At 43.1% G+C, this 21,190-nt stretch overlaps 1 protein-coding gene across 17 annotated transcripts in view; it reads left to right on the top strand.

Moving 5' to 3' along the window:
* Positions 1 to 1,359: 1,359 nt before the first annotated feature.
* The window catches only part of LOC119861148 (mitofusin-1), a 69,256-nt gene continuing 49,425 nt past the window's right edge, over positions 1,360 to 21,190 (top strand). For 5 of the 17 annotated variants that reach the window (XR_006274075.1, XR_006274076.1, XM_043491918.1 and 2 more), the window contains exons 1-9: positions 1,360 to 1,499; positions 2,957 to 3,287; positions 4,337 to 4,405; positions 5,388 to 5,495; positions 7,511 to 7,642; positions 7,976 to 8,905; positions 15,404 to 15,548; positions 18,430 to 18,551; positions 19,650 to 19,785. Coding sequence is in view for 15 of the 17 variants with exons in the window: in XM_043491918.1 (XP_043347853.1) it covers positions 4,348 to 4,405; positions 5,388 to 5,495; positions 7,511 to 7,642; positions 7,976 to 8,905; positions 15,404 to 15,548; positions 18,430 to 18,551; positions 19,650 to 19,785 (1,631 nt within the window). In the remaining 2 variants the exon portion in view is untranslated. Of the gene's footprint in view, positions 1,500 to 2,956; positions 3,288 to 4,336; positions 4,406 to 5,387; positions 5,496 to 7,510; positions 7,643 to 7,975; positions 11,313 to 15,403; positions 15,549 to 16,946; positions 17,118 to 17,161; positions 17,583 to 17,947; positions 18,123 to 18,429; positions 18,552 to 19,649; positions 19,786 to 21,190 lie in introns of those variants that run through there. The other 12 variants (XM_043491915.1, XM_038415790.2, XM_043491916.1 and 9 more) reach the window with 12 other exon arrangements.

The raw sequence follows: 21,190 nt of genomic DNA, 5'->3' as shown, positions 1-21,190 counted from the left end.
ATGGCTGGGGGGGGAGTATGGCTATAGGACTGGACCCCTGGGATATATTGCTATGGGGTTAGGGCTCCGGGGCGAGGGAAATGGCTGGGGGGGAGTATGGCTATAGGACTGGACCCCTGGGATATATTGCTATGGGGTTAGAGCTCCGGGGCAAGGGAAATGGCTGGGGGGGGAGTATGGCTATAGGACTGGACCCCTGGGATATATTGCTATGGGGTTAGAGCTCCGGGGCGAGGGAAATGGCTGGGGGGGGAGTATGGCTATAGGACTGGACCCCTGGGATATATTGCTATGGGGTTAGAGCTCCGGGGCGAGGGAAATGGCTGGGGGGGGAGTATGGCTATAGGACTGGACCCCTGGGATATACTGCTATGGGGTTAGAGCTCCGGGGCGAGGGAAATGGCTGGGGGGGGAGTATGGCTATAGGACTGGACCCCTGGGATATACTGCTATGGGGTTAGAGCTCCGGGGCGAGGGAAATGGCTGGGGGGGGGAGTATGGCTATAGGACTGGACCCCTGGGATATATTGCTATGGGGTTAGAGCTCCGGGGCGAGGGAAATGGCTGGGGGGGAGTATGGCTATAGGACTGGACCCCTGGGATATATTGCTATGGGGTTAGAGCTCCGGGGCGAGGGAAATGGCTGGGGGGGGAGTATGGCTATAGGACTGGACCCCTGGGATATATTGCTATGGGGTTAGAGCTCCGGGGCGAGGGAAATGGCTGGGGGGAGTATGGCTATAGGACTGGACCCCTGGGATATATTGCTATGGGGTTAGAGCTCCGGGGCGAGGGAAATGGCTGGGGGGGGGAGTATGGCTATAGGACTGGACCCCTGGGATATATTGCTATGGGGTTAGGGCTCCGGGGCGAGGGAAATGGCTGGGGGGGGAGTATGGCTATAGGACTGGACCCCTGGGATATATTGCTATGGGGTTAGGGCTCCGGGGCGAGGGAAATGGCTGGGGGGGAGTATGGCTATAGGACTGGACCCCTGGGATATATTGCTATGGGGTTAGGGCTCCGGGGCGAGGGAAATGGCTGGGGGGAGTATGGCTATAGGGCTGGGGCCCCAGGAGGCATATGGCAATAGGGTTAGGGCCCCGGGGGGAGAGGAGTGGCTGGGGGCGGGGGTACGGCTATAGGGCTGGGTGCCAGGAGACATATGGCTATAGGGCTGGGGCCCCAAGGGGCATACAGCACTGGAGATAGGGCCCCGGGGGGAAGGGACTAGCTGGGGAGGTATGGCTCTAGGGCTGTCCCCCCCCAGGAGACATAGGACTATAGGGCTGTGCCCCAGGGCGGGTATAGCGATGGGGCTGGCGATTACCGGGGCGGGGGGGCTCCACTCCACAGCCGCCTGCGCGGCTCTCTTCCCGCCGGCTGCGATAAGGCGGCGGTGCCGGCAGGGGGCGCCGGGGCCCCGCCCCGCCCCTTCCCCTGCGGCCACGGTCGGTTCCGGCGGCGGCCGGGGCCTGCAGCAGGGCGCGGAGCGGAAGGTGAGCACGGGGTGGGGGCTGCCGGCCGGAGTAACCGCGGACGCCTCCGTCCCCATGAGCCCGCCTGGGCTCCCCTCTTCTCAGCTACTGGCCCCATCGCCGGCCCCGCCCCCCCCCCATGGGCCCCCGTTCCCGGCCCCCGGGGCGCCAGGCCGCGTTTGCTCTAAAAGTCCCGCTGAACGGCGCAGGGCAGCGCGCCTTCCCTCCCCGGCTTCCCTGGGGACTTCCAGGTCCCGCTGGCAGCCTCCCAGCCCCGGGGGGGTTGCCGTGTGGCAGCCCCTCGGCAAGCTTGTCTCTCCCCCCCCCCCGCCCCCTTCCATTGTCCCCCACACCCTGCGGGGCTGTCTCTCGTGCGCGTTCAGGGGGGGGGGGCAGCTTCTGGCTTAGCTCTGGGGCAAGGCTCCTGGCAGAGCTCTCTGCGTGTCGGTACAATCGTGTCTAAGAAAACCCCTCATTAGGTAACCGCTTCGTGAGGCCAATTAAGGCGTAGACTCCAAACACCCCCCTCCCCTCCAAAAAGCCTTGATCTCCCCTCTCCAGCCACCTCCCCCCCCCCCCAAACCTGCGGAAATAGGCCCTGGGAGGCCCACAAACGCTGGCCCTGTCAGACCCGCAGAAGAGAGTTTGAGACAAAGTGGGTTTTCATTAAAAATGTCCTACCTGGCCCCTCCCATTTACATCTGGAGCTGTTAGCTCTACTGATCCCAACTTTTTGAGGTAGAATATGAGGAGCTGTTTGTTCCTTTCCCCTTTAATCTGTTCTCAGAATCCACTTCTGTGTGATCTCCTCTTCCTCCTGACTAGTCAGGCCACAGTTGGAGTCACTGCTTAGGAGGGAAAACATTGTGTTTTGGGTCAGGCCCTGTATATGTACGTTGAGGCTGTGGAAGACCCAGAATATGGTGTGTTCTGAGATTTCACCTCAAAGGAGGCTGTGTTTTATTGATGGCCAATATGTCACAGCTATTTCGAGAATCGTCTCCATCTATTTGTCTGCTGCAGGCTAATAAGGGACAGCAAAAGGCAACAAGTTTCTGCAAAAAGAAAAGGAGGACTTGTGGCACCTTAGAGACTAACGCATTTATTTGAGCATAAGCTTTCGTGAGCTACAGCTCACTTCATCGGATGCATCCAGTGAAGTGAGCTCTAGCTCACTCACGAAAGCTTATGCCAAATAAATTTGTTAGTCTCTAAGGTGCCACAAGTACTCCTTTTCTTTTTGCGAATACAGACTAACACGGCTGCTACTCTGAAAAGTTTCTGCAGAAGTTGAAATAAGCCCCTTTGATATATATGCATCTTGTATGACTCCCAACTTTTTATATTGCTTTCTGTTTGATCTCTGATTTCCCCGTGTTTGTCGGTATTTGTGATACTTCTTACTCTGATATTTTGCACTCCATGCTTCCAGGATTTTAAAATGTTACTGCTGCATAACTTACATTTTTCTCTTGCAGATACTTTCTCCACATTTGGATGTTGTATAGCAATCAATTTCTTAGATATTAGTCCTCTTGCTGATATTGAAGATTACCTCTAGTAAGTTGGGTGGGCCAGGGCTCTTTTTAGTATTTTCAACATGTAAACATTTTATGCATTTTGGGGAGAAGTCCTCCAGAGTCTTCCTCAAAAAGCCCACTTCAGGGGTAATCTCCAACAAAAGATGGCAGGAGCTGGCTCTAAAAATGCCACTTCCTGTGTCATGTCGACCACTTGACAGTGACTCAAAGTGCTGATCGTCCCTCCTTATGGGGTGAACTCCATTACTCTTCTATCCCAAGGAATGAGGTATGAAACCAGAGTGTAGTGTGTGTGCGCTTAGCACTTGTTTCTATCACAATATTACAAAACTATTCGGGATGGTGGGAGGCAAAAAATGGTAACTTAAGAGACACTGGGGTTTTCAAAAATGCCTGTCATTAAGAAGCACAAGTCAATGGGACTAGTGCTTCGGGCTTCTCTACACTACTACTCTTTCAGTATAACTTATGTTGCTCAGGGGTGTGAAAAAACACACCTCTGAGTGACATAAATTACACCAACAGAAGTGCCAGTGTGGACAGCATTATGTCAGCAGGAGAGCTTCTCCTACGAACATAGCTACCGCTGCTCGTGGAGGTGGCTTTATTATGTTGACCAGAGAACTCTCTCCCATTGGCCAATTGGCGTAGAGTGGCTACATGAGCGATTTTGCAGTGACGCAGCTGCATTGGTACAGCTGTGCCACGGTAAGCTCACTAGTGTAGATGTGGCCTTAGGCACTTTTGAAACCCATTAAGTATAATGTAGTCACCCAGCACCAGTGAATATATCTAAAAAGAAAACTATGACCTTGACTCTCTTGGTAGTTCCATATGAGCAGATGTCAGTACCCATATGGAGCCTCACTGAAGCCAAGCCCCCTAATCATACCTGAGCGTCTGAGCCCACAAAATGCTAAACTCTGCTCTGACCTCAGAGCTAGGTATAGCTTGGGAAGCTGCAGTACAAGGTTCTTCATTCTGCTGTACTGGTGTGTCTGTGCCTTGATTGGATGCATCCACCTCTACAGATGAGAGGGTAGTTCAGTCTCCATGCTTGTTCAACTTAAACCAAAAAAAAAAAAAAAAATAGGGACAGAACATGAATTTTTATCTTGCAGGTTAGTGTCATTTCACACAGAATTGAACATTAGTTTCATTTTTGTGGTAAGGAATTTACTTTTTGGGGAATCTATTTCTGTGCTTTGCTGGTGTACTGAGATTAATAATTAATCTTTAAGCACCAATTCATGATTGCAAACCAGCAGAAAATAGGTGTAACCAGTTCTTGGATATTGTCATTTTTAATTGATTTAGGCTGAAGCAAAATGAATGAACATCCTAAAAAGAGGAAAAGGAAGACTTTACATCCTTCACGTTACTCAGGTGAGTCTAGAGCTTGAACTGTTGACGCTTCAGTACTGTAACTTTCCTCAAAGTAAACCTCTCGTTTCCTGGAAAACTAAAATGCAAGAATTTGTGAAGGACTCATAAACTAAGAGGCAAATTCAAACACATTCATGTGAACGTACGCTGTTCCTTTGAAAAAAGAACAGGAGTACTTGTGGCACCTTAGAGACTAACAAATTTATTTGAGCATAAGCTTTCGTGAGCTACATCCGATGAAGTGATGTATTATGTATAATACATACTTTTCTTTATAATAATACTTTTCTTTTTGCAGATACAGACTAACATGGCTGCTACTCTGTTCCCTATGAGTGCACCACTGTTAAACAATTTTAAAACTGTTCCATTTAAGCCAGCCGTTGTTAATGTTTCTCTAATCATTTGCTGTTCCCCATTTCCTCGGTGGCTTTGGGAAAGCTACTTAATTTCTGTGCCCCCATCTGTAAAATGGGGCAAAGCTACTAACATACACAGGTGTTTAGGGGAGATTATCAAAACTGTTGGTTTCAGAGTAGCAGCCGTGTTAGTCTGTATTCGCAAAAAGAAAAGGAGTACTTGTGGCACCTTAGAGACTAACAAATTTATTAGAGCATAAGCTTTCGTGAGCTGCAGCTCACTTCATCGGATGCATTTGGTGGAAAAAACAGAGGAGTTTATAAACTGTTGGTCTAACTCTGCTCCCATTGAAGTCAGAGGGAGTTTTACTGCTGATTTCAGTTGGAGCAGAGTTAGACTAATGTTGAGTGCTTTTAAAAATCATTAATGTCTGTACAGTGTATTGAAGATGTAAATCATTATATAAATGCTAAATATTTTTAGTATCAGGTCATCCATGGTCTTTTAAATTTGTATGCTGTCTAAGAAACAAAGATGTTACCACTGAGGTAAATGTGTATTTTCAAGGTATATGTTGCTATATCAACTTGTGGTTTAAACACTTTTTTCTTTTTCTGTCTAGATTCTTCAGGTGTAAGCAAATATATAGACAACAATGGAATCTTTTCTGACCACTGCTATAGTGTCTGTTCTATGAAACAGCCAGACATTAAAATTTCTGAAAACAGAGGTAAGATTACCTTCCTATTATATTATTAATCTCCTCTGACAAACACTTTTCTAGGTGTATCAAAGTTCTGTCCAGAAAAGCAGCAACATAATACAAAAAAATGCAACAACTTTCCTGTGTAAGTACATTTAATTTTCCACTCTCCAAGACTGACAGAAGGCTATTAAATAATTTTATTTGAAATTCTATTTCTCAATAAGGTATAACATTTTAATAAAAATATAGAAATATTGGAGGCCTGGCAGTTCCAGGCATTTATGACAACTATCGGACTTCATAAGTTAAAACATTTGTTGAATGGTGTCAAAATAATGTAAACAAAGATTGGAGTCAGATGGAACAGGGTGCTTTATCAGAAATTTCCTTTTAACTATTTGATTTGGGCATCTAAAGACCAACTTCATTATACAAGTGCCCACTGCTTAGTGTTACCCTTGAAGTATAGGATGGAGAGAATTTAAGGATAAACTTCCTTTCTCTCTCCAATAAAATTAACAATGAATCGCCAGCATTATAATTGAAGTATTGGAATAGGAAGAACTGTGCAGTTGGAAGCATTTATGGAATAACTTTTGCTCTGCCTCTTTAGAAATTTAAAATTGAAAAGGATTGTAAAAGATTTTTCCGCATAATCAGCTATAGCTATTTACTGCTAAAACTTGTTTGCAGAGAGAGAAACTTATTAGCTTTTGAATCTGTTGGTCAATGTTAATCTGGGCATAAATAATTTCTGGAGCTCTCACATAGGTCTTTGTACATATTTCATATATAAAGAGAAAACAATGGAACTCTGGAATAAATAATTAGAAAATCCATTATCAGACACTTAGTGAAAAGCTGTGTAGAATAGAGCAAACAATTCAGTTTATACCACAATACAGGAAAACTTCAGTAAAATTATGTATTAATGGTATTTAACTCAATCAGATTATACATAATACAATATATGGCAGTGGTTCTCAAAGCCGGTCCGCCACTTGTTCAGGGAAAGCCCTTGGCGGGATGGACCAGTTTGTTTACCTGCCGCGTCCGCAGGTTTGGCCGATCGCAGCTCCCATTCGCGGTTTGCCGCTCCAGGCTAATGGGGACTGCTGGAAGCGGTTGGCCTGGAGCGGCGAACCGCGGCCAGTGGGAGCAGCGATCGGCTGAACCTGCAAACGCGGCAGGTAAACAAACTGGTCCGTCCCACCACGGGCTTTCCCTGAACAAGCGGCGGACCGGCTTTGAGAACCACTGGTATATGGCACAGTCTCGAATGTTAAGATGACTATTTTTAATGTGGCATAGACTCACTTTTTAAAATATATAAAAGGTTCAACTTTCTTGATACCCAGCTGTTTTAGAATGTTTTTACCAGCTGACAAAAGTTACCCTATTATATGGAGGACAATTAATTTTGCACTTTTATTGGAAGTCAGGTGTGCTGTTTTTACCTACTGAGGAGAAGAGTGAGAATCCCCTCTATTAAGTTTTAACAAACATGAAAGGTTAAAGATCAGGAATCTTAAAAATGTTTAAATGTTTGGTTTTCTCTTTTGAATTATGCTGGCCAATCAAGATTCAGTTTTCAAACCTAGAGGACTCTATGCTATTTTCATTATTAGATAGTATTAACCCTGGGTGCATTTGTATTATTTTTGGACACTAAGGACTGATCTTCTGCATGACGACATAAAACAAAAATAATGTGAGTATAGTTTGATCAGGATTGACATATAGTTGATTGTAGCTACCCTTCTCCTAAATGTGGGGAAGCAGCCTACAGAGACTACCAGGTCCCAATACAACGTGCTTTATCTTGATTTCAGCAGCCTTACATCAGAATCAGGATAAAGCATTGCATGTCTGGCTACCTGTGCGCAGAAAAGATGAAGGCCATAATGTTGTAGGGGTGGGTATTTTGATTGTAGAATTTGGTGGGTTACATTGTGTCCACAGTGCCATCATATTACAAAGAAATTTTTAGAGAATATTGGGATATTGAGAAGAAAACCAGACTTCCCTTATCCTCGTAGGTAGATTCCATGCTCCTGCACAGACCCTAGATACTGATGATGATGGCAGCCCAGTGCATGCCGGGACATCTCATTGGAGTGGGGCACAGTCGAATGTCATGGGGTTGCACTTTACAGACCCAAAAAAGAAAGGTAATAAAGGTATATTTGCAGAAATCATGCATTCTTGGGTATTGAAAAACTTTTTTTGAATTTGGGGAAGTGTGTGTGTTGTCTTTCAATGCAACTGTGATAGAAAATGTTGATCATGAAGAAAATTATTAGATAGATATAAACGTGTAAGGGTGTTTCATTTAGCTGGTCTCCTTATTGAAAAGAAATTTGATTTCGGTGGCTTGAGGAAAATATTAGCGTTTTTCTTTTGTGAACTGCTACAGGCGATAAAAAGCAATATTTCGACCCTTCTGCAACTTCTAGTTTTTGTTTTTTTAAACTATGGCTCGTATCTTCTATTTTCTTTTGTAGAGAAAAGTGCTAATAATGGAATTTATAAAGACATGTGCGAGTCTCCTATATTTGGTGACAGTCCAACTGAAGAGGAGAAACCCATAGATATTCAAACCATAGAAATTTCGACTACAGAAGTTAATGCTGTAGAAGTTCATGATATAGAGACGCAAACTGTTTCACCTGAAAAGTTAGAAGTTGAAGATGTTGAAGAAATACCTGTTGAAAGCTGTAAACTTTTTGAGAAGAACCAGGCCTTGAATATCACTGCTCAGCAGAAGTGGCCTTTGCTGAGAGCCAACAGTAGTGGCCTATACAAGTGTGAGCTGTGCGAGTTTAATAGCAAGTACTTCTCTGATTTAAAGCAGCATATGATCCTGAAGCATAAGACATGTACAGATACCAATGTCTGCAGAGTATGTAAAGAGAGTTTCTCCAGCAAAGTTCTGCTGATTGAACATGTAAAAATACATGAGGAAGATCCCTACATCTGTAAATACTGTGACTACAAAACAGTGATATTTGAGAACCTCAGTCAGCACATAGCAGATACTCATTTCAATGACCATCTTTATTGGTGTGAGCAGTGTGATGTGCAGTTCTCCTCGAGCAGCGAGTTGTACCTGCATTTCCAGGAACACAGCTGTGATGAACAGTATCTGTGTCAGTTTTGTGAGCATGAAACCAATGATCCAGAAGATTTGCATAGCCATGTGGTGAATGAGCATGCATGTAGATTAATAGAGTTAAGTGATAGCTATAGCAACAAGGAGCGTGGACAGTACAGCCTCATAAACAAAATTAGCTTTGACAAATGCAAAAACTTCTTTGTATGCCAAGTGTGTGGCTTTAGGAGTAGGCTACATACGAATGTCAACAGACATGTAGCTATTGAACACACCAAAATATTCCCCCATGTTTGTGACGACTGTGGGAAAGGCTTTTCAGGTATGTTGGAATATTGCAAGCATTTAAATTCTCATTTATCTGAAGGGATTTATTTGTGTCAATATTGTGAATATTCAACAGGACAGATTGAAGACCTTAAAACTCATTTGGATTTCAGGCATTCAGCAGAATTGCCTCATAAGTGTACCAATTGCTTAATGAGGTTTGGAAATGAAAAAGATCTTATAAGTCACCTTCAGATACATGAGACAGCTTGATATTTTTTTTCTTCTGTAGTCAATTTATTAGAATTAAAATGTATTTTCCAATGTGTTGTATGGTAATATTAAATACAGTGTAATAGAGATTCTGCAGTGGATAATTGTAATGCCAGTTGACTCCTCCCCGCCCCCCCCCCCCCATCAAAACACGTTTAATGACTGGTATGTTTGTTTTTGGGAATTTCCTGGTGTTAGAGCTTCGGTGGGCAGGGAACAACTATCTTTAAAAGATGATTGTTCAGTCACGTGGAGGGAGTTGCATGTTATAGTAGCCATTTTAAAGATCATTCCATCTTCTAACATGTAGTGGTATGTGTATTTGACATGAACAGGAAGGCAGCTCTTTCTGGATAAGAAAAATGGAAGCGAAAATGCATTTCTATTTTCACTTTTTTTTAAATCTGTACTTAATTTACTGTTACACTTTAGCAAACAGGGGTGTTTGTTCTCAATGGGATTCCCCAACACACATTAACCTCCTCAGCAGTTAAGTGAGTATACTCATCCTCAATAAAGTTCACTGGGCTACTGAAGAAATGTATGCTTTAAAAAGTGGCCTCTCTGCAAGCACCCATCTAGCACTTCCCTTAGCAAGCCTCCAACCTTGTATTCCTCCTGCTACACTGACAAGCCCTCCTACTACCTCCACCGTGACAAATTCCTAAATTTGACCTCTCTTAGCCAGTGTTCTTGCCCTAGCCCCACATTCACACTCTGCTGTCCTTTCCCAGTCAACTGTTTGATCCCGGCTTTGCTTTTAGCTGTGGAACTGTCCCACAGTTATCCCTTCCCCTGACAAGTGTCACATTTTTCCCCATAACTGCCGCAGATCTCCCCCTTTTTTCCTGTCTCTTTCCCATCTATCTGCCACTCCGCCGTCCCATGTTTCTGTTCCTTATGATGCACCCAGCTGACAAATGTTGCCTATAGAGATTATATCACGTTCTAAGGGATAATGAGAAAGGAAGCTACTTAGGGATCCACCTAAGAACGTACCCAAAGGAGTGATTTGTTTAGAGGTACAGTGGCGCTAATTAAATTCTTATTAAAATGGGGTATGCCATTGATTTTAGTTATAGCAAGACTGAACCATAGATTTATAGTTAGCTTTACATTGCTGATAGGGTTGAAGGAATGTGCTCTAATTCCAGAAATTCTAGAATTCCTCTCGTGTGTATCTAAATTTTTATTATGGTACATTATAAATAGTCATCTTGAAAACTTCTCACAAACCGTTTCATATTGCACACTGCCATCCTCATGTTATCTTCCTTATAAATTCATTCCGATTCCATATTTCTGACCTGAACAATATTTAGACGTAACATGAGAGGAGAGAGAGCTTAGACTGTGAAAGCTAGAAGGGTAAAATAGCCAGCAACTAAGTGGTTGATTTTACGTTTCTGTCTGTATTGATTGTAAATTTGTAATGTAAGAGATTGTCCAATGTAAGTTTGTATAAAGACAGTCCATGTGTAAAATATTTCTCTGCAGTGGTAAGAATGAGATCCTTGTTACTAGTTCTGCACAAAGTTGTGCAAGATTTACATGCTGAATTCATACAGTTAAAAGATGAAAAAATGGCCCTCTTCAACCTATAGAACTTACTTGTCTCAAATACATGTCATTCTAGAAGTTTTTCTTTAAGTACCATTCCTAAAAAACAAACACCAACTAGCTATTCAGAAGGTATATTTGCATGTGTTTAGACAATGAGTACCTTAAATTCACCTTCAAAGTTTGTTAAAATGATCTTGATTTCTATTATATATTTATGATTGGATACCCTGTAAAAAAACAAAAACAAAAAAACAAAAAAAAACCCCAAGTACTCCATAATAAATTTCCCCTTTATATACTATTGTTTCAACTATAAATTACAAAATATGCTTGAGAATGCAACTTCTTTTCAAATATCTTGGTAGTGGCAAGGAGTTGGCATACCTAGAAGGAACGTGCTTGGTAACTTGAGTAAAGATAGACATTAATAAATAGTCAGGGTGTCTATGTAGTTTATAACACTGGCTTTGTCTGTGATCACAATCTTTATTTTTGTTAAAGAATGTGATACAAGTTTTAAATCGTGATGCACTGGGATTTTGGGGTGATTTTTTTTATTTATTTTAAAGTCAGGTGCCTAACTTGCTTCTGCAGTCTCTGTTAAGAATAAATTGGACCTGTCCTGACTTTATTGTATTAATATGGTTTTATTAGAGTATATGACAGAAATCCCATTTCATGTTTTAATGGGCTTGCTTAAAATCAGTTTCAGTACAACAGTGATATTTTTATGGGCTATTGAGATATTTTGGATACCACTCACCTTGCAGGTAGCATAAAATGGAGATAAGAATTTGTGCCCGGTTCAGATTTGGGAAATGAGTTTCATCCTTGGAGGTGGAGCTGGGAGGAGAGAATGCCTGTCACTCTCTTTGACTTCATCTTACTGACTCAAAGAATGGCATTGATAAACTCTTGAGAAGAAAGCACTGTGATGTGGGACCTTTCAGGGAATGGGGGAAGGAGTGGGTGGGGGTGTGTGTGTGGTGTGTGAAGAGGTACATAGGATTTCTGGGATGGGGAGAAATGGGTGCATTTGTACAGAGCAACGTTGTATCACCCAGGAAAGAGAGTCTAGTGGATGGAGCACTGTAGTGGGACATAGGAGACCTGGGTTTGATAATTCCTGACTCCTGGATGTCCTTTGGCAAGTTACACAGGGCATATCAGGTATCAGTTTCTCATTTGTAAAATGGAGATAAAATTTACCTACCTCACAGAGGTATTAATGGCCATGAAACTCTTGGATACTACTGATGAGGATCATACGCATATTAGATAGGCAGATCCAAACTCCTGTTAGGTGGAAATTTTATAAGCAAAGGAATAAAATAGAGGTAAAAGATTTGACTCTGATCTCAATATTTTTCAGAAGATGAAAGGAAGTTAACACGAACTGGTGATGTGCTATTATAGGTCAACAGGAGCAGAAACTAGGATAGTTAATGAGTGGATTTACAGTCTGCAGGAAGAATAAGGTGATTGAAGATAGTAAGATAAATAGAATGGTATCTGCAGGAAAGTCAAAAGGCTAAGTAGTATGTTTGCAGCTGTTGAGGAAAGTATTTAAGTTTCTAACTGAAGGGGAATAATATATTTGTAGCTGTTTTATTATGACAAGATAGTTACAGATTGAAAAGGAGCCGTTTGATATATCAAATGCGAAGTGCATTATAAAGTGGAAGTCCAGAGTTTTGAAGAAGAGAATAAATTTAGTGTGTGAAGTGACTTAAGTGCTCATGAAAGCTAGCTTAGAGGTCCTGGAGACTGATAGTCCTTGCTACCCCCATGGTCCCACAGTTTACCTCAACCCTGGTCGAGAGAAACCATCTCTAATAGTGAGACGAGAATTAAGTTCCCATTAGTCTTTGGTTTCAGAGTAGCAGCCGTGTTAGTCTATATTCGCAAAAAGAAAAGGAGTACTTGTGGCACCTTAGAGACTAACAAATTTATTTGAGCATAAGCTTTTGTGAGCTACAGCTCCCTTAATCGGATGCATTTGGTGTTTTTGAGGCTGCAAACCAGAGGGCCAAATGCAGTTGTGATTTTTTTTTTAATGTGATCACCTGTCTACTAGAGTGACACCTCTAGGACATGTTTGTGTCTGTGAGTAATGGTATTGCCAAATCAAAACATTCAAAAACCCTCAGTTGAGTTCCCCAAAATTGAGATTGGCTTTAAAATAATACATATCTGGTTCTTATCCCCTTCCTTCTGGTTACACACAAGTCATGTATTCCAACTCCTCAACCATGAGGGCTAGAAATATTTTTTAAATGAAAGCTCATAACTCCAAGTCTGGGGCTTTAAGAAAAACACTAATTATTACAAGACTCTCAATAAAATACATTCCTACTGGCAATATTGCAGTAAACAGCATATGTTCTCCATGAATACCCTCAGTGCTGGTTGTTTGCATTACAGTCTGTGAGATGTATAGAATGTAAAGACCTGTCAATGCTCTTTAGTCTTTGAGAAGATTGTTTTTGGGATTTGTCATTCATGTGTATGGCTGACTTTGATTAAGTTATGGCTGGTGCTGATAGTATGTAGAATTCCAAAGGGGTGGCTTGTTTTACATGTTTTATTATAGTTCCATTTTAGCTTTCTCTCTAAGATTTCAAGGACTGGGAGTTTGGAAGAGTAGGAGTAGGGGAAATGAAATCTAAACAGCACAAAATTCAGTGATACCTGGATGAAGACTTCTAGTTAGGATATTCAGTTTGTCATTGATACAAGTCCGTTTGAAAGGTGGAAAATAGCAAATTTAAAGGGATTATCATATTGTCAGCAGGACAATGAACAAATGAAACCAGTATGCTAAGAAAGGTGCACAGTGATGTAATTTTTTGAAAATTTGTTTACATTAGTTGTATGGTAATATTAGAGTATAAAAACTGAGGCCTAGTGTACATTAGACAAGGCTTGCTGATATAACTATAACATTCTAGCTATACTGGCAAACCTTGCTAGTGTAGATGCAGCATATACCGGTAAAAGAGTGCTTTTGCTGGTATTGCTTACACTATTTTCCTGAGGAAAAATAAGGTATACTGGGAAAAGCATTTTTATCCCAGTATAACTGTGACTGCACTAGAGCTTTTGCTGATACAGAAATGTCACAGGATTTCCCCTACACATACGTATATTCCTAACCAACATTACTGTAGTGAATACAGGTTTCCATCATCTCAGAATTGTAGGAAATAACAAAGCTAAATGTCAGTTTTTGAAAATATATGAAGTAAACGATCTTGTGCCACATGAAGTAAATAATTAATGAAGTCATTTTGCTTTTTACTTTTTATGATGAAAAAAATTATTTGTATTACCATGGCACCTAGGAGCTCTAGTTATGGACCAGTAACTCATTGTGCTAGGCAGTATACAAATAGAACAAAAAGATGGTCCCTGCCCCCAAAGAATTTACAATTGGTCGATAGGATAGGCAATGGTGTCAATGCACCAGCAGGCTTTTGAGTACTGTCTTGCATTTTGCTTTATAAATAACACCCCACCATCCCAGACAACATTGTTACAAACACAGTTGCTTGGATTGCATAGTAATTTGGGCTCATTCAAACAAAATGCATTTTAATGCAGCCAAATACAAATGTATACCCTAGGAACAAGGAATGCAGACTATACCTACTGAATGGGGGACTGTATTTTGGTAGGCAGTGAATGAAAGGGTTTAGGGATCATAGTGGACAAGCACCTCCTCATGAGCTAGTGTGATGCTGTGGCAAAAAGGGCTAATGTGATCATTGGATGTAAAATCAGGGGAGTAATGAGCAGGAAGGAGATTTTACCTCTGCATATGGCATTGGTATGGTCGATAGTAGACTACTGCATCCAGTTTTGGTATCCATATTTTAAAAAGGATGTTGAAAAATTGGAGAGGCTCAAAATAGAAAAGAGCCACAAAAATTATTTGAAGGCTGGAAAAAATAACAGTGGGAGATTTAAAGAGCTCAATCAGTTTAATTGATCAAAAAGAAGATTGAGGTGACTTGATTAGTGTATAAGTGTCTTCCGGAGGAAATAATACCATGTATGAACAGGATCTTTAATCTAGCAGAGAGAGGCCGCACAAGAACCAATGGCTGGAAGCTGAAGCCAGACATATTTATATTAGAAATTAGACACTTTTTTTTAATAGTGAGGAGGTGATTGAAACAAATTACAGAGAGAAATGGTGGATTTGTCATCTTGATATCTTCAGATGCTTTTGTGGAAGATGTGCTTTATTCAGACAAGTTATTGGTCTCAGTACAGGTTTAACTGGGTGAAATGTAATGGCCTGTGATATATAGGTGATCAGATTAGGTCATCTAATTAATGATCTCTTTTCGCCTTAAACTCTATGAATACTGTTTCCAGCTCCCATAATTTCTTCAAGTAAAATGATTTCTTCTGGGGTTGGAGCCAATCTCCTGATGACACCAGAAGGTCCAGCCCTCTCCTGGAGTTCTGTTCTTCCCCAGTCCCCACTTGTCAGCCTCCTGGGGCAGTCAAGAAGATATTTGGGAAGGCCAGCAGGGAGAGGGAGCAATTGACAACATTCTCAAAGGAATGGCAGTGGGAGGGAGCAGAAGGAACCCAATATCTCCAGGGCAGGGCAGCTGTGTTCTCTCTTTCCACTGCCTCCCCTCCTTGGCTCCATGAGCCATGGGTCACTCTGCTCTCTCCTTTACTACCCTTTCCATCTCTGCAGTGTCTGTCCTGGGAAGTGGGGAGGGGATGAAGAACTCCCTGGAGTTATGCACCCACTCCAAAGGCCTACGAAGGGAGAGAAAAGGATGCTTCTGCAGGCCTTGGGTGGAGAGGGCAAGGAGAAAGAACCCGAGGTCCTGCATGAGGTGAGGATGAGGTAGAATTTACATGGGGGATTGCATAATTAATTGTTTGGCAGAGGGACTTGGAGGTGGGGAAGAGAGGCAGATTAATTAATCAGAATGTTTCAGAAGAAGCTGGAAGCTTTGCACTGTCAGGCAGCCAGCAAGTGCCAGAATTGCCTGGCTTAATACATTTGCAAAGGTTGGCAATGCTGTCACATAAACACAGGGTGGGCTGAGAGGGTTCAAAAAATCAAAAGACAGACCTAAAATGACAATTTAAAAAAACCAAAAAACATTTTTTTTGGAGTCTGACTGATGAGTGTTGAACTTCTGGGACTGGCACTACTGCAGTGATGCAGACAACTTATGGTCTACAACAGAGGTTCTGAACTGTGGTCTGCAGATAGTTCCCTCTAAGGTGCGTGCCTGGGCAGCTGCATGTGAGAGAATGAAGGGCCACCTGCCTAATTAGTGAAGCTGCACAGGCCTGGCTCCACTAATTAGGGGCCTGGACCCTGGAGAAGATACACATGTATGGTGAAGTGGTGGCCTTGGGGGGAATAAGGGGTAGGTGGGAGAGGGCAGTGAGATGAGAAGAGGGGGTGGGGGAATTTGGGATGTGCAGGGCCAGAGACAGAGGCGACTTTCCCCCGCCCCAGGGCTGCGGCTGCTGGGGAAAGACACCCCTCCTTCCCAGCCCCAGGTCCGGGGCTGTCGCGGCAGGGGAGAGAGGGCACATCCATCGTATTAGAAAGGTAAGACTACTGATATTAAAATGTGAGGGGGGTGCTTTTATTTGTAGAGCAAAAAGTTTATTAAGGTTTTTTTTTATATATATAAGTGCTCTTATCCAAACCCCTTTATAAAAGTTAGCTAACGGTACGAACAACATTTGGAAAGATCATTAAGCGGTGGGCCGAGACCCTCGGCGATTTTCAAGTGGTCCGTGGGGAAAAAAAAAAGTTTGAGAACCCCTGGCCTAGAATCAAACACCGATGGGCCTGAATGGCCTGCTGGGTCCAGCAAGCAGCGATCCCCCTGGATCGGGTCGTCAGCAGGGGGGCTTGGTGTGCAGAGCCATGGCTGGGGGAGGGATGGAGGTTTGCCCCCGTCACTGGAGCTGAGGGAGGGCTGCTGGCTGTTACACCCCAGGGGAGAGCTAGGGGGGCATGGGCAAGACTCTGCTGTGAGAAGGGGGGAGTGACACAGCCCGGGGGGGGGAGGGTGAAGAGTGTTATGGTGCTAAACCCTCTTCCCCTGGGGGCAGCGAGGTGGAGGGTGGGTAACGGGCCTCCATCTCCTTCCGTGACCCATAGCACAGCGGGTGCCGAGGCTTTTCTCGTAGGGTGTTTGCCTTCAATAAAGATGGCGACTCCCTTCGGCGTCACTTCCGGTCGTCCTCAAGCGGCTGCCCTCCTTAAAGATGGCGGCCCTGGCCGACCGTGGGGGGGGCACGCTAAGGGCAGAGGAAGCGGAAGTGATGTCCGCCCCCGCGCACGGGGTGAGGAGGAAGGAGGCGCGGCGGGCCCCCACAGCCGCAGCGGTTGCTGAGTAACGGGGGAGCGAGCGAGCGAGCGGAGCCGGGGCGCTGTAAGCGGGCTTGAGGGGGAGCAGGCGGGGGTAGGGACACGGGGCAGCGCGTCCTCCCCTCGTGCCCCCGCGCGGCCGTGAGCGGCTCTGGCCAGGCGCCGGGCCCCGTGCGCCTTAGGACACCCGCCCCCCGCCAGTCGGTCACTTTCCTGTCGGGGGGGGGGGACCCCGCCTTTTTCTGCTCTCCCGGTACTGGGGTCGGCTGCGTCCGTGGCTCCCTGCCCCGGGCTCGTAGCCTGGTGTGACTCGCTCCTAGCCGAGCGACCCTCTTTCGGGGCTAGCAGCGAGCGGATTATTCGTGCCCCGCTGTGCGTTCCCCCTCCACGGGCAGACGGGAGAAGCTAGTCACTTACCCTGCTCTTCCTCGTCATTTTCACCAAGTGGCTGCCCTGCCCTTTGCACAGAGCAGTAAACCCTGCAGAGGGAAGTTTAAGTCTACATCGCTGACATCAAAGCAGGAGAAACGTGAGTTTTAAGATCTGCAAAACTTTTCTCTTTTGTTTTTAAAGTCCTAAAACGTCACTGTTGGTTTTTAAACTGTCTGACAGTGGCCCATTAAAGAGAGAAGGTGAGCGAGGTAATATCAGTTTTTGGCCCATGAATTAATTTATATTTTTGAGCATAGAGAAGAAAAGAGCTGGGGAAACGTTTTGAAGATGTGGCCTGATTTTTTTCAGCTCTTTGCTCGTGCAGTCACGTTGCTGGGGGGAAAAGGGGTACAAGATGTTCTGGCATACATGCATCTAGGAGGCTAGGATTGGTGATGAACTAGTGAATCTTTCACTTGTAGGGCTCTAGCTACAAGGCCTCAGAACAAAGTTAAGGTACCGTATTTAAATGCAGTTCCAGCTAAACCTCTTTCTAGATAACCTGGTCGCTGAGGATGGAACCAAACCAGGTGTTTAAAAAAAAAAAAAAAAGTGTGTTCCAGCCAGCATCCTGAAATAATTATTTGTTGAGCTGACTAACTATGCTGTACCAAATCAAATCTAATACTGCTTTCTGGTATGTATGTAAATAAGCTTTTATGTAAACAAATAAAGTAGATTACTATATGAATTTCTAGGACAGGAGAGAAGATATTATAGAAATCACAATTTTCTCTTTCTCTTTGTAATCTGCTATTTCTATTGCTGCTAGATTAGAAAGCCTAAAGAACAGTAAAACCGATTTCAACTAACTTTGAAGTTGGTATATTTGTTTTTAAAACTTACGTTTCAATTACTTTAACTGAGAGGGAACTAGATGTGTTGTTTCCTACTTGTAATTTCTAGAGAGTGTTTCAGTCATTTGTACATAATTTCTCTTACAGTTGCATAATGGCAGAAACTACTACCTCCCCCCTGAAACACTTTGTGCTGGCTAAAAAGACAATTACTACTATCTTTAACCAACTGCTGGACTATGTCACTGAAGGAGCAAGTTTTGTTGAAGGTTAGTTTTCATCTTCGGGTCAGGGACCTTGAGTTTATTCTCTGCTTAGCTTCATTGTATAATCTTGGAAATGTCACCTACACTTTCAAACTTGGATGCCTAAAGACAGGCACCTAAATAAAAGCTGATTTTCAGAACTGTTAAGCACCTGTGGCTTCCATTGACTTTAATTAAACTACTTCTGCTAGTCAACACTGAGGGTATGTCATCACTGTAGAGTTATCTGGGTTTTTACTCAAGTATTTCCCCTAACCTTCTGCCTGTTCCCACATATGAATCTCTGAGCAGAGTTTGGTGATGCTTTCAGTCTGGGATTCCTGGCTCTTCTGTGGCTGTAGGAAAAAGCTAGAGTAAGGCTTTCACTCGGGCTGGTATCCAGTCAGTTGGCAGTGAGGATGCGTGCTAAACTGCTTAAAGTGCTGATAGTCTTCCAGTGCTGTAACGGTTTCCCCCCCTTATGCCCAGAAAGAGAAACAAGTTCTTCCACAATTCACTGGGAAAGAATCCTAGCACAGATCAACCTGCTGCAGCACAAAGAACTATGGGATATGCCTCCCAAAAGTCCTAGCAACACATAGGAGTGCGTGTAGCACCTGTGTGGACCCAGTAACTCAAGGGTGGCTACTCATAACTGAGCTAGGCTATCCTGGGTGCCAAACACCCAAGGTAACTCTGCAGTGAAGACATGCTCCAAAATAAATAGTGTTTATGGGATGGGGTTGATTCCTCCCCTTTCTCTGCCCTGCCCCCCTTCCCACCTGAAGGAGAGGGGATCACAAGGAATGGTCAAAAAAGCAGGAGACAAGTGATACCAATGACTTAGCAAATTTAGTCCAGTGTGTTGCTGTGACTTATTTCAGTTCCTAAACTCTTATGTTTTAGAAAAGAGAGATGCTGCAGGTGTATGACATGCAATTAGCAACTTTGTGTTTCACTAATGCCTGACTCAACCTATTAAATGACAATGACAAATATCAGAGATTGTAGATAGCTCTTTGATGGCTTATATTAAATAACATAGTGTTGATCCATAGCTAATGCCGTAGAACATAAATTGGTCTCATGATTCCTTTTGTAATAATCTTTTCTTATGTATAGCAACATACAGGAACCCAGAACTTGAATATGTAGCAACTAAAGAAGAACTGGTGAAAATACAGGCATATAAAAACAAATTGGCAGACATCGGTGAGGTGCTTTCACGGAGACACATGAAAGTTGCATTTTTTGGCAGGTAATGAACTTAATTACCAAAATAAATTGGATTTTCTATTTTACGGTTTAGTGTTCATCTCCAGGTTATATGCACTTGGATTTTGCATAACACCTTGTAATGATTTGTTCCCAGTATAATCACAGAAATGTAAGACTGGAAGGAACCTTGATAGGTCATCTAGTGAGTCCCCTGCACTGAGGCAGGACTAAGTAATATCTAGATCATCCCTGACAGCTGTTTGTCTAACTTATTCTTAAAAACCTCAAGTGACACAGATTCCACAATCTCCCTAGGTAATTTTGTTCCATTGCTTAACTATCTTTACAGTTAGGAATTTTTTCTCCTGATGTCTAACCTAAATCTCCTTATTGCAAGTTAAGCCCATTACTTCTTGTCCTGTCCTTATTGGTTAAGGACAACAATTTATCACTCACTCTTTTTATAACAATCTTTTACATTCTGGAAGACTTTACCATGTCCCCCGCTCCTTCTTCTCTTCTCCAGGTTAAACTGGTTTTGTTTTTTCAATCCTTCCTTGTAGATCATGTTTTCTAGAGCTTCAGTCATTTTTATTGCTCTTCTCTGGAGTTAGTACTGTTTGTTCATATCTTTCCTGAAGTGTGGAGCCCAGAACTGGACAGAACTCCAGTTGAGGCCTTCTAAGTGCTAAGTAGAGTGAAAGAATTACTTCTCATGTCTTGCTTATAACAATCCTGCTGACACATTCCAAAATGATGTTCGCTTTTTTGGCCATAATGTAATATTCTTGACTCATTTAGTTTGTGATCCAGTATAACCCTAGATCCTTTTCTTTAGTACTACTTCCTAGGCACTCATTTTTCATTTTGTATTTGTGCAATTGATTGTTCTTTCCTAAGTGTAGCACTTTGCATTTGTCCTTATTTAATTTCATCCTATTTACTTCAGACCATTTCTCCTATTTGTTACAAATTCTGATCCTGTCCTCCACAGCACTTGTAACCTCTCTAAGCTTGATATTGTCTGCAGATTTTATAAATGTACTCCTATGCTGTTATCCAAATAATTTTATGACTATGTTGAATAAAACTCGACTCAGGACAGATCCTTTTGAGATCTCACTTGATATGCCTTTCCAGCTTGACTGTGAACTATTGATAACTACTCTGAGTATAATTTTCCAGCCAGTTGTGCACCCACCTTAGAGTAGTTCCTCTAGGCCGGGGGGGGGGCTCAACAAATTTTTTGGTGGCCTCATAGTGCGGTCACCAACTCTTGCTGCTGGCCGTGCTGACAGTTTTTCCTAAAATACTTAATAAACTTTTTAGGAAAAACAAATAAATATGCACATATATATACATGTCCAAATCGTTGTAATTTATTTATGTAGGGTTTTTTTCAGACTCAGTAATTTATAGTTGTCTTTATTCTTTACAGGAGCTAA

Source organism: Dermochelys coriacea, chromosome 9 (assembly GCF_009764565.3).
Source record: "Dermochelys coriacea isolate rDerCor1 chromosome 9, rDerCor1.pri.v4, whole genome shotgun sequence".
Lineage (NCBI taxonomy): Eukaryota > Metazoa > Chordata > Testudines > Dermochelyidae > Dermochelys > Dermochelys coriacea.
This window is presented reverse-complemented; position numbering and strand designations above follow the sequence as displayed.